Source organism: Pseudophryne corroboree, chromosome 9 (genome assembly GCF_028390025.1).
Source record: "Pseudophryne corroboree isolate aPseCor3 chromosome 9, aPseCor3.hap2, whole genome shotgun sequence".
NCBI lineage: Eukaryota > Metazoa > Chordata > Amphibia > Anura > Myobatrachidae > Pseudophryne > Pseudophryne corroboree.
This window is the reverse complement of record NC_086452.1, coordinates 79,381,474-79,399,006: the sequence shown is the minus strand read 5'-3', so window position 1 is coordinate 79,399,006 and position 17,533 is coordinate 79,381,474. Positions and strand designations below refer to the sequence as shown.

The window sequence follows — 17,533 nt, the reverse complement described above, 5'->3', positions numbered from 1 at the left end:
TACTTCGAAACGAAGTAAACCCACTATGGGAGTTAAACAGATGTCAAAATAATTCATCTGTAACAGCGGCAGTGTCTAGCGCAATTTCCCAAACTATAGCTTGCCCATACACCTAAAGATTTAATTGTCCGATCTGGCTGGTTGGAACAAAAATCTGATAATGGATAGGAGCATTTGCTTCCAAACACTGGAAACAGACAAATATGGCCAGACAGATTGGTTAAATCCATTTGATATAACCAATTTGTCTGAACGATCGTTTTTGTCAGTTTTATGGCATTTAGGAGTAAATGGTCAATTGTCATTTGCTCTCATCCATTACCAGATTTTCGTTCCAACCAGCCAGATCGGACAATAAATCTTTAGGCGTATGGGCAGCTTTAGCCATTACAAGCAATTTTTCGAAACTTTGACCCCTTATATCTCGAAAACTGTGAGTCCTAGAGAAGAGAAATTTGATATGGGTTATTAGCTCTGTGGTAGTATCAAGTGTACAAAGTATCATGAAAATCTGGGCCAGTGGGTGTCATGCTTGGGTGAACGGACAAGGAATGATCCGATATCCTTAAAATCTGTACTGTAATCGTGGAGGTTACGAAACTCTGGTCTAGTGTGCTCTGTTCCTTTGGTGATCAATTGAATGTTATGTGGTGGGTAAGGAGGACTTCTGTATCCTACACCATTCTACAACAGGGAGATGGGGCATTTGGTCGCACTGATAATCCTAAAGGTTCCTCCATCTGTAGCTTGGCTTATAGTCAGCTAGGTAATATATTCTGGCCAGGCGCAGGCATTTTCCTAACCAGTGATAAGGTGAACACGTCAATGTTCGGATATAGATGTCCATTGGTAGTGCAAAGGAGGAAGATATTGATAGATAACCCTTGTTTGCCACATCTTATTCTGTCGCCATTCTCACTTGTACATGACCATGATGGAAACAAATTGTACAGTTAAGAGGACAATATATTGCTCCTTGCTTGTTGAAAGAAGTTAAGGTCATTCTCTGGCCCCCAGGACTGCACCTTCATGTAGTTAAATTGAAGGTAGACAATACTTCCAAATCTGAGTACATGTATTTACACTGAGCAGCCCTTGTAGTATGGTGATCTAATAGTGAGCTCTACATGACAACAGAACAGCATAAATCCTTTGGGACATACTGAACTGAAGGGGATGTTGGGACATGATGTGCAGCTAGGCACATTGCTGATACTTGTGGTAGCCCAGACTCGCTCAATTTACTGCAGACCTTTATGTCGAGGAAAAATTATCCCTTTTGCTGTCACAATGTGTCACTGTTATGATCGTTCACATGGCGGGCTGGAGGCACACTGCAAATAGCGGAGCTGTCAATCTTTGGGGCATAAAATTACATGGGTGTCAAATGTGAGGCATATTGGTAATGACCTGGGTTAACCTCTCATCTATTGCAATTACTGTAGGTGATGTATCTGCACTTTGAACACCAGGTTACAGGCTGATACTGAATTGGGAGCCAGTAACTTTGCACCTGCTCAGAACCATGCTGCAGTGGAGGTGGGGCAAATGTAATGTGCAGGGAGAAGGATATGTTAGAGGGGCGTGTCCTAGTTCACATTTAAATTGCAGTGGAACAATAAAGCTGGCAGTATGTGTGGGCTGCATGTAAAAGCAGACAGTATTTATCCTGCATGCAAAAACTTCAAATGCATTTGCAGCCCTTACATCACAGCATGGTTTACATAGAAACATGGAGGTAAATTAATAAAGCTTCTAAAACAGAGAATTGGTTGCTATGGGCAACATCACTTGAGGACATTCCTAGCCTTCCAACATTGTGTTGCTGAATCGGTCCATCCAGAAGGGCACATTGAGCCATGAAAGGCTACGCCTGATTTTAAGTCATAGCCATGTGCAGATATCCTGTGCCATTCAAATACTGCTTCTTTATATCAAATGAACCAATGTGTACCACAAAAAGCACCCTAATAAAGCTTTACACTACCAGGCTGCAAACTTGACATCCACCATAATGGTTCCAGGCGGTTTTCACCAGGACTTGCTTCACCCATCACTAGGAATCTGTAGGAATAGTCTCTCATTCCACCAGTTTTCCCAATTCAGTACTGCTCAGATTTTTTTGGTGGGCAGAGGTGGGTTGGAGGGGGGGGGGGGGGGGGGGTGTTATTCCTTATACACTAATGTTGACACACCTGATTTTACACACTTTTACAGTCCATTAACTATTTTTCAATCCTGGCTCTTGTTTCTCTCAGATGCAAAAACATACACATTACAATCCACCATTGGCTTCCCATAGGAAGTTCTCCCGGCTAATCGCATGCCAGTCCAAGGAGTAAGTGTTTATTCCCCTGGGAATGTCAGTCCAGATTGCAATTAGCAGAAAGAGTGCTTCCAATGGGAAGCCTCTCCCCCAAATCTGATTTCTAGAGGCTGCGGCTGATGGATATAGAGGTAGGAGCAACTGCTGCACACCCAATGATAACCGCTTTAAAGCCCCTGCACATACAATGCAGTCATTGACATGGGACAAGTTTATGTAAAAATGTGGCCACTCAAGTTTATTCTGGTTAGTACACTCGGACATGCAAGAGACCACATTCCTGAAACAATCATATCATAATGCGTTACACCCATGTGTTCTTGTATAAAATTGCAGACTGGCAAAGTATAAAAAAAAGGACTGAGCAGTACTGAATTGGGAAAACTGGTGGAATGAGAGACTATTCCTACAGATTCCTAGTGATGGGTGAAGCAAGTCCTGGTGAGTCCTTTTTTTTATAAAAAATAGTTCTCAGTATCTGATTTAACCACAAAAATGTTCCGAGCCTGTTTACACAATTTAAACAAAATTAATTTTTTTTTCTTTTCTTCCAAATAACTGGGGTCGTCTTCATTACCAGCAATGGCTTCAAATATTCAACCTTCACCTGTTGGAGTATGTAGATATTTTTTTAATAATTCAATCTAAATTTCCTGTCATATTTACAGATCATCCACCCAGGAGAAATGGCAGAGTGGGGAATTTGCCTATAGCAACCAATCACAACATGTTATATCATGTATTTGATAAAAGCTTCCTCAAAGCTGTGTCCGTTGCTATGGGAAATTTCTCTACTCTTTTTTCTGCTTGATACATAAATCCCAGAGTGGCCAGAATTCATACGTTACTGTTGGAGGTTCCATCGAATTCCACTTTTTGTGCATGATACTTGCTAGAGTCATTCTTCAGACTAAGCACGTGTCTCAAAAAGGACCAGTTACCATGGACATACAATTGTCAACTCAACAGGCTAGTCCTAACCCTACAAGCTTTCTATGCAAAAGAGTAAAAGAGACAGCAATTCAAGTAAACTAAGATAAATCCTTACAGCAAAGTCCGCAGTATACATTGCACAGGCAGATGCATATGAAGTGGTGGAGAGGCGATACGATTATCACTGATCCCTCAAGCAAACACTCTACTTCTTTCACACTTGACGACATAGAATATTTTTACCTGATCGTGTCAGCTGCCATGTCCTTTAGTTTATGTGCCTAAGGGGACTATTCATGAAGCAGTGAAAAGTGTGGAGAAGTGAGCCTGTGGAGAAGTTGCCCATGGCAACCAATCAGCATATAAATAACACTTGTAAGTTGCATACTATAAAATTATACAGAGCAGCTGACTGGTTGCCATGGGCAACTTCTCCACTGGTTCACTTCTCCACTTTTTTCACTGCTTCGTGAATAGACCTCTTATTCACGTAATGACAATGACTGGAGACACAATATTAAATTGACCACTCTGAGATATGAACCCACATGAAGAGCTGTATGGCTACTGAGGTGATGAGTGAAAAAATAGATTGATCAACAACCTTTAGACCACGGGTCTCTTGGAACCTGTAGTGCAGGGCTGGCCAAACCAGTCCTCGAGATCTACCAACAGTTCACATTTTCCAGACCAGCTAGCAGGTGCACAGGTGTAGTCATTACTAACCGTCACACTTTCAAACATGTAGTACATTCATTCCTAACCAACACATTCTACAGATCCACAGGTGGTATGGAAAATATGAACGTTGGTAGATCTCAAGGATTGGTTTGGCCACCGCTGCTGTAGTGTGTATCTTCTAAAGCTATTAATACACAGAAATATCCAAAAATCCAAGTTATTGATATCCTAACTGAAATTAGCCTTATTTTGTGTGTGTGTGTGTATATGTATATATATAAAAATATATATATATTTTTATTTTTTTACTAAATCCCCAACTCCATTTGCTGACATGCAGCCCCAAACTTCCAAGGAACCTCCGCCATGCTTCAATGTAGCCTACAGACACTCATTATTGTACCACTCTCTAGCACTTTGGCAAACAAACTACCTTCTGTACAGACAAATATTAAAAATTTTGAGTCATCAGTCCAGAGCAACTGCTGCCATTTTTCTGAACTCCAGTTCTTATGTTTTCATGCATAGTTGAGTCGCATGGCCTTGTTTCCACGTCAAAGGTATGGCTTTTTGGTCACAATTCTTCCATGAAGACCACCCAGACTTCTCCGAACAGTAGATGGGTGTATCTGGGTCCCACTGGTGTCTTCCAATTCCGTGCTTGACACTGCTGGACATCTTCTGATTTTGAAGGGAAGTAAGCATGATGTGTCTTTCATCTGATGCACTAAGTTTCCTTCGCCTAACACTGCTCAACGTCTAACAACACATCTTGAAACCGCTGTCTGCTTGAAATCTTTGCCTGGGAGAGACCTTCCTGATGCAGTATAACTACCTTGTGTCTTGTTGCTGTACTCAGTCTTGCCATGGTGCATGACCTGTGACATGAAACATTTTTCCACAACCTCACCTTTGTAGCAGAGATTGGCTGTTCCTCACCCAGTTTTAAGCCTCCTACACAGTTGTTTCCGTTTCAGTTAATGACTGTTTCAACCTACATATGAAAATGATGCTCATTGTCACCTGTTTGGTATGATTGGTTAATCATACACCTGATTATAATCCTACAAAATTCCTGACTTTGTGCAAGTCTACAGCAAAGAATTGATGCCGTTTTGAAGGCAAAAGGTGGTCACACCAAATATTGATTTAGATTTATCTTCTGTTCATTCACCTTGTATTTTAATTCATAAAAATAAACTATTAACACTCCTATTTTTGAAAGCATTCTTACTTTGCAGCATTTTTTTTCACACCTGCCTAAAATGTTTGTACGGTATTTTACAATATATATTGTACCCTTACCATTCAGGAGTTACCTAACACCAACATCTTCCCCATTACAAGGATGGACCTGGGAACCTCTTCAGCTGTATAGGTCCTGGGCAGGGGGGCCAGTGTGTTCATACCAGGGCAGGAAGGCTTTTTGGAGAACTTTTATGCTTAAGTGGAGTTATCCTTTAAAGAGATGGCATGCAATGAACAACATTTTGGTATAGTGGAGGCTTTTCAAACTGCAGCCCCTTGAATATATTTATTTTGCATACATAGCATGATCTGTACTTTGTCAGATATGAAGGAACCAAGAGTCCATCCAACACAACTTCAAGTCAATAAATGAAACATTTTTTCACACATTTTTGCATTTTTCTCTTTTTTTTTTTTTTTGCGTGACATGTACAAAGTTCTTTAAAACATCAGAACAACAATATACAAATGAGGACAGACACAACTGGGGTGTAGGAGGAGTATTTGAGGCAAATGCTCCTATTCATTTGTGGTAAGGATACATATCAGATCATCTGAAAGGCTTTAACCTCTAACTATGATCCCCTTTGACGGTAGCAGGTGGTAGCAACAGAGGGGCTAAAAAAACATATGCATGTGGGCTGTATATTCATCTTAGATACCCCCAATGAAGCAATAGTGTGTTTGGCTGTAGTTGATATGTAGAAAAGATTGGCTACCATTTATGTCTTCCGAGTGCAGAATTTGAGGTCTGTAGAACAATGATAAACTACAACCCACATAAAATAAATAAATGAAGATATCCTGTTCTGCCTGAGTGATGACAACTTTATACCAGCATTGAGAAGTAGAAACCAGGAAGAGTTCACATTGTGCTGTATGGGTACTACAAGTAAGACCTGTAGCTGCTGCGGATTGCTCCCTGCCATAATCCAAACTACAATAACATGTTTCTGGGACCATTTTAAACTTAAAAGAACGCACACTGATTTGCACCACAAAATACGCTCCTCATACAGATTGAGAGCATGTGTCACACACCGTTCTTTTTTACGGTCATCTTAGGGAGTAAACAAAAATTTTTTTAACTTTGGGAGTAGAATTTTCTATCTCTACATATATGCCCGTCTAAGGTCATAGGGTTCTACATATTCCTAGACAAGTTTGTTTGGAGAACAACTGGTTCAGGTCTCCACAATCTCTACGGTTCTACCTATTCTCCCCTCCATACACTTCGGCTGGCAGGGAACGACGTACACTGAAGCAAAACTAAATCTTCTAGATTGAGACTGTAGATATACATCTGCCGAATCTGGAGTTGACTCATGCAGGTGAGCAGGACACAACAGAAATGCTATATGTATCAGCAAATATGCTCATGCTAGCTAGCCTGACATGCTCTTGCAAACCTTTAGTGGCAGTAGACTCATCACTCATTATAATTTGCCCTATGCAAATTTGTTACCCCTCCTCCCCTCCCCCCAAAAAATCATATCTCCTTAAATTTCTCTCTGTGTTATATCTTATTTCAGCAAATGACAATATTCTAACATTGCTTCTTTGACAGTACTGAACATGTTTCACTTTTCTGTCTGGGTCTCTGATGCAGAAGTGGTATGTATGGATTACATACAACGTGGAGAAATAATTGGGAGGGATTGTGGCTCTAACAATCGTATGTCCATTTTGGGAAGCATTCGATATCCAGCACTCAGTATACCGGCGCCGGGAAACCGACAACTATTCTCCCTCTTGGGGTGTCCATGACACCCCTGGAGGGAGAATAAATAGCCACCGCATGGCGAGCCTGCAAGGGACTTTTTTACACTCGCCCCACTGCCGGCATTCCAGCAGTCGGGATCCCGATAGCTGGGATATCGTAGTAGACCCGTCAATTTTAACTCCATTACCCAACTGAACCAAAGGCTAGCAACCAGCAACTTGCCAGCTGTTAAATAACAAATCGCTGCACGGCCTAACTGCACTCGCAACTCACAACAGCCGCAAGTGTTACCGTTAGCCTTAGCTTAAATTCAACGAGTCACAGATTCTAGGGCCCTCAAGACCAGATTGGGGCAGCTCCAAATTATTGGGAAGATTTCAAGAATATTGTGTAGGTCTGTTATTTATTGAGTTAAATATTCACATCATGCATATACTTAAGAGGCACGCACTGCAAAGAAATGCACCCCCCACCTCCCCAGCCTAAAAAAACCCCAAACAAACCATAAAAAAATCCAAAAGCCTAAATCAGAAATAAATAACTGACATATTGACCAAAATATATTCTTCAAATAACCCCTCACATTTTATCAAATTATCTGGCAATGAAAATGTCCTTCGTAATACTGTAAAATCTCGGTAGAGAATTCTGCTCACCCCTTGTTCTCTTACTGGGCCTTACGTTTAACAGTGTATGTCATTAGATATCATTTCCAGATTTTAATGATGAAAGGTATGTCCAGGATTTGCCAAATAATGCAGATTAAAAGGAATAAAATGCCAGATGAAGCCACGTTCTGTGTTTGGGGATTCAGAGATTTGGAGTGGGGAAAATATGCAACAGAATGATGCTGAATATTTGCAACTCCTGTATCATTCCCAGCCAAGTTATGCATCATCATATGGGCAGGTCATGTACGGAGATTTGGTTGCCCTGTAAAATCATAAACAGGGTCATCTTTATCAGACTAAAAGCATTAACCAGTAATAGGGATCTGGCCGATGACGCGTTTTACATCATTCTTGATGTTTATTTGTTGCACTCTTATAGATTACAGTACATCAGTGTTTGGGGAGTAATTTTCCTTACTTTATCCCTTCGTACATTTTACATAGTTCGGGTGATGAGAAAACTTTGCAAAAACATTTTTTTTTCCCTCTAGGACATTAGCAATGAGCGTGACTGTGCAAATGTGACGCGCAGCTTATGTATTATGTCCAAATGTGATCCATATCTACCTAAATGAAACCAGCTGGAATTAGAACCAAGGGTGATCTGTTAAAGTAGCATAACTACGACTCAAAATACAATTTGTAGCCAAGCATCCACCAAGAAAGCAAGGCCATGTGTGCTCAAGCTTTGGAATATAATAGATGTAGATAGATGGCACTAAACAAATGAGATCTCCCCCCAATAGAAGTTCTGTTGCCTTACTTCAATCTAGGCCTACCAGTTAGCCATATAAACATACCCACCGCGGACAAATTATCTAAAGGGAAAGCATCAAACATGCACAGTCTGCTTTCAGGGTTTGGGAAAAGTAGCAAGAGTATACAGATAATCAGCATCGAAACGCGTGACACATTCCCCTCTCTGCAATCAGGATTTTCCATGTATCCCCCTTGGTGTCAGAATAGTGCACTCATTTGATCAGAAGCTGGGTGACTGGTAATGTGTAGTATTTTATGAGTGTATTAGGATGATCTCCTGCACAGACTGAAACCCTCCAGTGTGGGATCTGTTAGAGGTTCTCTCTTCCAGGTGGCGTGGGTACACTCTAAGAGCGGGGAGGTGACAGAGTATTTTTAAAGCAGAACATCTGCTGCTTTCATAGTCCGCTTTATGGACACTTATTCCTTGGCTTCCAGGAAAAGTGTTTCCTGAGGGAACAGCTTTAGATCCATGAGAGATCTGCTGGGATCCAATTGGGTGATCTGAAAAACAGAATTTACATATTGTTTATTATTGGTGCAAACATCAACATAATAACGAAAAAGAACAGACACAAACCTTAACATGGGATCAAAGACAGTATACAAATCAATAAGGAATCAGCAATGCAGCGATAATACAATACACACCAGTAGGAACTGTTAAGGGACATTAGGAATTGGTAAGAACAGCGTAACATGGTCTCTCTAGTTACAACCTAATACAGGCTTACAGTACCTCATTGAGTCCTCTGATAAAGAGGAATCCTACGGACAGCGCTAAATCAAAGATGGAAACACTGGACCTTTGGGGGTAATTATGTGCAGAATTTAGCATTACTAGTGTTATTTTATAATCAAATATATTCTTATTTCTGTTCACTTTTTCTGGATGGTTTCCACAGAGCCAGGGCCATACTTTTAGATATGGCCAGTCAGATGGAGCTCTCTCCTGTACCATAAAATTATTGCTCATTTGTATGTGCTGTAGAAATAAAATGATTCTCTCCCACCTGGTCCTGGTTTCGAAGTGATGGCTAAACCAGTGGTTTACAATTTTTTTTGAATCACGGCGCCCTAGAGTATCAGAATTTTTTTCACAGCACCCCTAGGCCAAAAGTCTTATTGAGAAATTTAGAAAAAAATCTTAAATGAAGTAAACTGTGTTTCTATGTCATCCTTCTATTGTGTGGTGAGGGAAAAGATTTGCTTCTGTATGTCCACATATGTTATGACTGGCAGCCACTAGCAATGGTTTTGTCTATTACATTAACGGGTGTAATATGGTATGGCGGCGGCCGGGCTCCCAGCGAACAGCGCCGGGAGCCCAACCGCCGGCATACCGACAGCGTGGCGAGTGCAAATGAGCCCCTTGCGGGCTCGCTGCGCTCGCCACGCTGCGCTCGCCACGCTGCGGGCACGGTTATTCTCCCTCCAGGGGGGTTGTGGACCCCCACGAGGGAGAAAAAGTGTCTGTATGCCGGCTGTCGGGATTCCGGTGCCGGTATACTGTGCGCCGGGATCCCGACAGTCTGCATACTGAAGACCACCCACATTAACCATACATAATTTGACATGGTGCTGGACCACCAATCCAAGGCACTCCTGCAAATGCCCCGAGGCACCCCAGGGTGCCACGGCCCACAGTTTGAGAACCACTGGGCTAGACAATGCACAACACACAGGACCACCCCCATAATTTAGCTAAAAGGTAATCCCACATTTTCTCCTGTACATGCCTTAACTGCAGAGACTCCCTCCTGGAATACTTTTTTGCAGAAAGGGGAGGTGGCGTGCTCTAAGCCATCATGATATGCGATAACATGAAAGTTCTTCAAAAACCTTCACAAACTTAGCGTCTATTTACTAAGCCTTGGAAGGAGATAAAGTGGACAGAGATAAAGTACCAGCCAATCGGCTCCTGTCCTTTTTCAAACCCAGCTTGTGACATGGCAGTTAGAGCTGATTGGCTAGTCATTTATCTTTGTACCCTTTACCTCCATCCAAGGCTTAGTAAATAGACCCCATCATTTTCTAACAATATACGGAGAAGTGTAAATATTTCTCTGTTCCATTATTTAGATCTCTTCTCAGATTCCATAATCCTTTCAAGAGGACTGCTTGCAAGAGGCGTCAGGGCAGGCTGGTACCTATGGTCCTGTGAAAGCTACTTCACGCCAGCATCCCTTAATTATGTGACATACAACAAGCAGATGGTGTAGAACGGTGCACAGAGGTGTAATTACTGGCACACAACCTCATCAGAACTCTATTTACAAACTCAAAGCAGCATAGATCACTGCAGACGGCCTTTTGCCAGGCGCAGTCAATATACTGCAACTACATAAAGTTCTGGAGGGTCTGTGGATGAAAGTTTATTTCCCGATGCAATTATTTATTTTGCATATACTTATTTTATTGAGACGCGGTTTTATCCGTAAACAACTGCAGAATTCAGCACAACAACTTATGCAACATGGGAATCGCTGCACTAATTACCCAGCCAGTGTTTCTGCCCAATCTCGTGTCGTTCCGGGGGTTGTGTGTGTTTGTGGTTAAATGAGCGTACTGTTAAACTTAACCTTACATGTTGGAACAGCTGCCGAGAGATGCATGGAAGGTGAGACGTGGAGAAATGACTTCGTTGCCGTGAACACCTATTACAGCTTTTAGAAGTGGGACTGCAGCATTAACGAGTGCCTCCAGATGGGGCAGCGGCTAATTAGAGAAATGCAGAGCGTCAACCGCAATAAGAAGGCTCTGGATGCCCTTTTCTCAATCTCTTTTACACTTTGGAATCTCTTAGAACAGTTTCAGGCAGAAGATGGAGGGTGTCATGCGAAGGGGTGGGACTGTTTATACCCTTGATTTCAGCTTGCCTTCTGTTTCCAATTCACCCTGGGATTTGCCGAATCGCCAATGTTTACACCATTACCCAATTACTGAATATGCGGCTGCTGCATCTGTCAACAAACAGAGCTGTTGTCGCTTTGTTTTAGCTTCTCCAGCACCCCCCCCCCCCCTCCATCGTATGGCTCGTTTGTTCAGCTTAATTAGCATCCCATAACCTTATGCATTATTATCAGACACACTGATCTGCTATCCATAAACAGTTTACTTGTCACCAAGTCAGATTAATAATGCACAACACTTAAAATAAACTCTGTTGTTAGGAAAGGAAGTGTTTTCCTTTAATTGGTCACAACTTTATACAGCAACAAACAAACAAACAAACAAACGTTTGAAGTGAGCAGGCGTAGGAAGGCAGAGAGAAAGGATGGGTTAAAATACAATGTTTCTTATAGGCCAGAGAATTATTGGGCATCTCACACAAATGAGCTTACTGCTATAGGTTTACAGACGGCTTAGGTACACTGAATCTAAGGAAGATTGTGGGGATATAATCTACAGTAAATGTAATCACGTAAAGCACATACTGAAATGTACAGCAGCAAGGCAGAATCTATTCGATAATTTATGTACGGTTCTATCACACCTCTATTTACATACAAACAACTAAATAAAAATAATAAAACACACTGATTTTCTTGACAAACGATTGGTACAGGAGGGGAACAATCTCATATATGAAGTACATATGCTCCTTAGTGCCGCACTAAGGAGTCAAAAGATCCACCAGTTAAAACAAAACTGCCTACTGTATATATTATATCCACTGGGGACTCTTCTCGGTCAAATGCTCCCTAGCCACCCCCTCCACTGCCGATGCCTGCACTCTACCTGAACGGTCTGCCTATAAAAATGTTGGAAATTATATCTAGTTACCTATGTTATCGTGCACCAATAACAGCGAATTAGAACAATGGCTATCTATCTATCTATCTATCTATATATATATATATATATCTGCAACCATCTGGCACTGGTGCCCTCCAGGGAATGCTGGTCCCAATGTATTGCAGTGGAATGGCGGCACTCTGAGACTTGTAGTTCTGCAAAGGTGCTTTATTATCATAATAAAGCACCTTTGCAGAACTACAAGTCTCAGAGTGCCGCCATTCCACTGCAATATATATATATATATATATATATATATACACATACATATATATATACCTCCCCCCTTTCCCAAGTATACTGTGCAACTGCATGGCCAAATTGCTCTTAGGTTTATGTTATATGAAAACTGGCAAAACCTAAGGCTATGTACACACTAGCAGGATGTGCGCCCCATGCGATATTGTATACAAGTTCCCGACATACGCTATCAGGCATACACACTATATGATGAAACAATAAGATAAGATGAAATGATATCTAAGGGGCTGGAGTTGTTTTTAAGGGAGCACAAAGCAGAAGAAGGAGGAGGGTCCAGGCTGACGTCAACGCCCTAAAATCGTAGGGTTGTATGTACACAATAAAAAAAAGCTCAGATATTGCACCATCAAGACTGCATGCAGGTCAGATGTTGGATGTCAAATGCGACCCGCGCATCATATGATAAATCGTGTGTACACACTATGCGATATTGTATGCAATTATACCATATCAGCAATATTGTATGCAATCTCTTAGTGTGTATGCAGCATAAAACCAGTGGTGCATGTGTGCGGGTACGGGTGGGTACGGCGTACCCTTAAGAATTTAGCCGTGGGTACGCCGTACCCACACCGACGGGCCGCCGCACCTTGCCGCTCCCTTCCCTCCCTCTGCTGCTCACCGCCGCTGATGTGAGGGGAGGAGAGCGCAGCCTGCGCCTCTCCTGCCCCTCAGTGTCTTCGTTTAATTCAGCGCCGCCCGTGAGCCAATCAGAGCTCGCGGACCGGCAGCCAAGGCTGCCGGACTGCGAGCTTTGATTGGCTCACGGATCAGCGCTGAATTGAACAGACACACTCGCACCCGTCGCCCGCCGGACACTGAGGGGAAGGAGAGGCGCAGGCTGCGCTCTCCTCCCCTCACACACAAGACAGCAGCGGTGAGCAGGGGGGGCATACCTGGCACTGGGGGCATGTATATCTGGCAATGGAGGCATGTATACCTGGCTCTGGCACTGGGGGCATATCTGGCAATGGGGGGACATGTGTATCTGGCACTGGGGGCATGTATACCTGGCACTGGGGGCATATCTGGCAAATGGGGGGACATGTGTATCTGGCACTGGGGGCATATCTGGCACTGGGGGCATATCTGGCAATGGGGGCATGTATACCTGGCACTGGGGGCATATCTGGCAATGGGGGGACATGTGTATCTGGCACTGGGGGTATGTATACCTGGCACTGGGGGCATATCTGGCAAATGGGGGGACGTGTATCTGGCACTGGGGGCATATCTGGCAATGGGGGCATATCAGTGACGTGCGGTGGGGTGAGGCAGAGCCTTTCCTGTCATACTTACGTTTAAACCAGAGTTTTGACTGAATAAAATATATGAAAAATACTGATAATTTGTTAGAAATATCTTCTTTGCATTATTCTAATAATTTTTATAGCCCAAACTCTGGAGTAGAAAGTCTATGGCAGGGGAGGCAGTGCTTCACCTGTGTATCCTTTTCACAGATCCCTAATCAAAACTCACCATATTTCCAGGAGTTTATACTGCTGCACCTGTGTATAATGCCCAGATGTACCCTTTGGCTCATATATTGCATGTAAATCTGGCTCTGGGGTTAGCCAGTGCCTCCTGAGCCATTTAGCTCACCGCACGTCCCTGGGGCATATCTGGCAATGGGGGCATGTATACCTGGCACTGGGGGCATATCTGGCACTGGAGGCATATCTGGCAATGGGGGGACATGTGTATCTGGCACTGGGGGCATGTATACCTGGCACTGGGGGCATATCTGGCAAATGGGGGGACATGTGTATCTGGCACTGGGGGCATATCTGGCACTGGGGGCATATCTGGCAATGGGGGCATGTATACCTGGCACTGGGGGCATAGCTGGCAAAGGGAGGACATGTGTATCTGGCACTGGGGGCATGTATACCTGGCACTGGGGGCATACCTGGCAAATGGGGGGACATGTGTATCTGGCACTGGGGGCATATCTGGCACTGGGGGCATATCTGGCAATGGGGGCATGTATACCTGGCACTGGGGGCATAGCTGGCAAAGGGAGGACATGTGTATCTGGCACTGGGGGCATGTATACCTGGCACTGGGGGCATACCTGGCAATGGGGCCATGTATACCTGGCACTGGGGGCATACCTGGCAATGGGGCCATGTATACCTGGCACTGGGGGCATATCTGGCACTGGGGGGCATATCTGGCACTGGGGGGACATGTGTATCTGGCACTGGGGACATGTGGCACTGCGGGGACATGTGTATCTGGCACTGGGGGCATATGTGGCACTGCGGGAATGTGTGTATCTGGCACTGGGGAGCATGTATATCTAGCACTGGGGGCATATCTGGCCATGGGGGGACATGTGTATCTGGCACTGGGGCATATCTTACACTGAGGGCATATCTGGCACTGGGGGATATCTGGCACTGGGGGCATATCTGGCACTGGGGGCATATCTGGCACTGAGGGCATATCTGGCACTGGGGGGACATGTGTATCTGGCACTGGGGGCATTTCTGTATCTGGCAGTGGTGGGCAATGTATATCTGACACAGTGGGGGCATTTGTGTATCTGGCACTGTGGGGCAATGTGTATCTGGCACTGTGGGGCAATGTGTATCTGGCACTGTGAAGCAATGTGTATCTGGCACTGTGAAGCAATGTGTATCTGGCACTGTGAAGCAATGTGTATCTGGCACTGTGAAACAATGTGTATCAGGCACTGTGAAGCAATGTGTATCAGGCACTGTGAAGCAATGTGTATCAGGCACTGTGAAGCAATGTGTATCAGGCACTGTGAAGCAATGTGTATCTGGCACTGTGAAGCAATGTGTATCTGGCACTGTGAAGCAATGTGTATCTGGCACTGTGAAGCAATGTGTATCTGGCACTCTGGGGGCATTTGTGTATCTGGCACAGTGAAGCAATGTATATCTGGCACTGTGGGGCAATGTATATCTGGCACTGTGAAGCAATGTATATCTGGCACTGTGGGGCAATGTGTATCTGGCACTGTGGGGCAATGTGTATCTGGCACTGTGAAGCAATGTGTATCTGGCACTGTGGGGCAATGTGTATCTGGCACTGTGGGGCAATGTGTATCTGGCACTGTGGGGCAATGTATATCTGGCACTGTGGGGCAATGTATATCTGGCACTGTTGGGCAACAAGTATCTGGCACTATTGGGGTCATATGTGTATCTGCCCCTCCCCCCATATATGTATCACTCCCCAATTTTCATTGGCCACGCCCCATGTTGCATTTGGCCACACACATTTTTTGGCGCGCGTACACAGTACCCGTAAGACATTTTTTCTACTTGCACCACTGCATAAGACATGCAATTGCAATAAGCATCTAGTTACTCCAAATGTATACAGTAGTTACCCTCCTCTCAAGCCTTCCACAAACAATGGCAGACACAGGTCTCAGCTGTCTCAGCTGTCTCTTCTGTGTCTTTCTGGGGTGTGGTTCATAGGGTCGACCACACTTAGGTCGACAGTGTCTAGGTCGACCACTATCGGTCGACAGTAACTAAGTTGATACACAAAATAGGACGACACAAGCATTAAGTCGATATGAACAAGGTCGACATGAGGTTTTTAAAAAAAGGTTGTGTCGTTTTGTTCGTAGAGTGACCCGGAACTCCAGTTAGTCCACGCGTCCCCTCGCATGGCTCGCCATGCTTCGGGCAAGGTTACCACGTGGATTGTAAATAATGAAAAAGTTAAAAAAAAAAAGTTAAAAAAAAGTTAAAAAAATCGTGAAAAACTCAGGTCGACCTTTTGTCATGTCGACCAATAGTGGTCAACCTAAGTGTGGTCGACCTAGAGACCGGATACCGTCTTTCTGAATGCGTGTCAATAGACTGTATACTGATCATCACACAGAACAATGTATTTGTTGCAGGGCTATTCCTGTAATATAAACAAAGAAACCATAGTTATATGCCGCTTCATCCAGAGCTTTCTAATTGCCAAGTGTACTACCACCTTCCAGGATAATTTGGCCGCTGAATGAAACCGCTCTATTGCGGGCAGATTTTTATTTTTTTTATATTTCATCTGACCAGCAATAAATGACATTATTGCTGGAGAAATCTCACATGTTGGTGGGATGTCTGCATGCGATGTGATTGGACACTTGCCACTGCTATCTAATATCATCCTCCAATAACGTCCATGAATGACAACGCTTTTTACATATTTATTTTGTTAGCTTCTCTGTGCTGCAAGAGAAGCTAAAGAGGGAGGGGGGGACCTCTTTGAATACATGTATGGTATATAACAGAGCCAAGGAGCCCAGGACAAATAAATGGCTTAAATATTTTACTGAACAATTGGAAAATAAATATGAGTATTAACATTATGAGATACACACGTTTTGTTGCAACTGACTTGCTGTTGACAGTCAATATATTGACAGCACGATATTGACAGGAGTTTGCAGACACTGTTGTAATGCTATTTAAGGCATTGTATCAGTGTCGGCATAAGAACTAATTATGATGCGTTATGATCATGTTTAAAAAGGTGTAATGCCGACGCAGTTACAATGCTTTAAATAACTTAAAACAGTAGGATCCCACTGATAGTCTGTTGACATGCTGTCGACAGCATGCTAACAACTTCCCATTATATTAATAAAAGTGTAATAAGAGTATTTTAACTATGTTGCTCTACTGGTGCGTTTAAGGTCTCTGATGTAGCAGGGTCTGGAAGAAATGCCCGGACACAATGTCATTTTTAGATAGTAAAACATATTTCAAAAATAATAAGAGGTTTTATAATAATTATGGTGCCAGTCAAGTCAATACAAATACTTGGACTCCTATACATTCTACGCAACACTGTAAGAGAAAGGAAACTGTAATCTATGACTATATAATGTCTAATCATTTCACAATACGGTCATTCAAACCATGAACTATCTTGGCTTCAGTACAGTAACAAAATAAACTAAGAAGTAAACCCCCCCCCCAAAAATAAATAAATAAACCCCCCATAAAGAGACGCTCCTAAAACCCATGTAGAGTGACTGGTAACTAATTCTGCGGCCCGTGCGGGGTGCCTGCTCTCCTGGGTGTCATGTAATACTGCCAGGTCTCATTACTTCTTATTAATACTATTCCACATGGAAACCAACAAGCTAAAAAC

General features: G+C 43.3%; 1 protein-coding gene across 4 annotated transcripts in view; it reads right to left on the bottom strand.

The window, feature by feature from the left end:
• Nucleotides 1–7,295: 7,295 nt before the first annotated feature.
• FAF1 (Fas associated factor 1) overlaps nt 7,296–17,533 on the bottom strand; it is a 599,080-nt gene continuing 588,842 nt past the window's right edge. For all 4 annotated transcript variants that reach the window (XM_063939564.1, XM_063939566.1, XM_063939563.1 and 1 more), the window contains one exon: nt 7,296–8,845. In XM_063939564.1, coding sequence (XP_063795634.1) covers nt 8,762–8,845 — 84 coding nt within the window. In that variant the 3' untranslated portion in view covers nt 7,296–8,761. The remainder of the gene's footprint in view (nt 8,846–17,533) is intronic.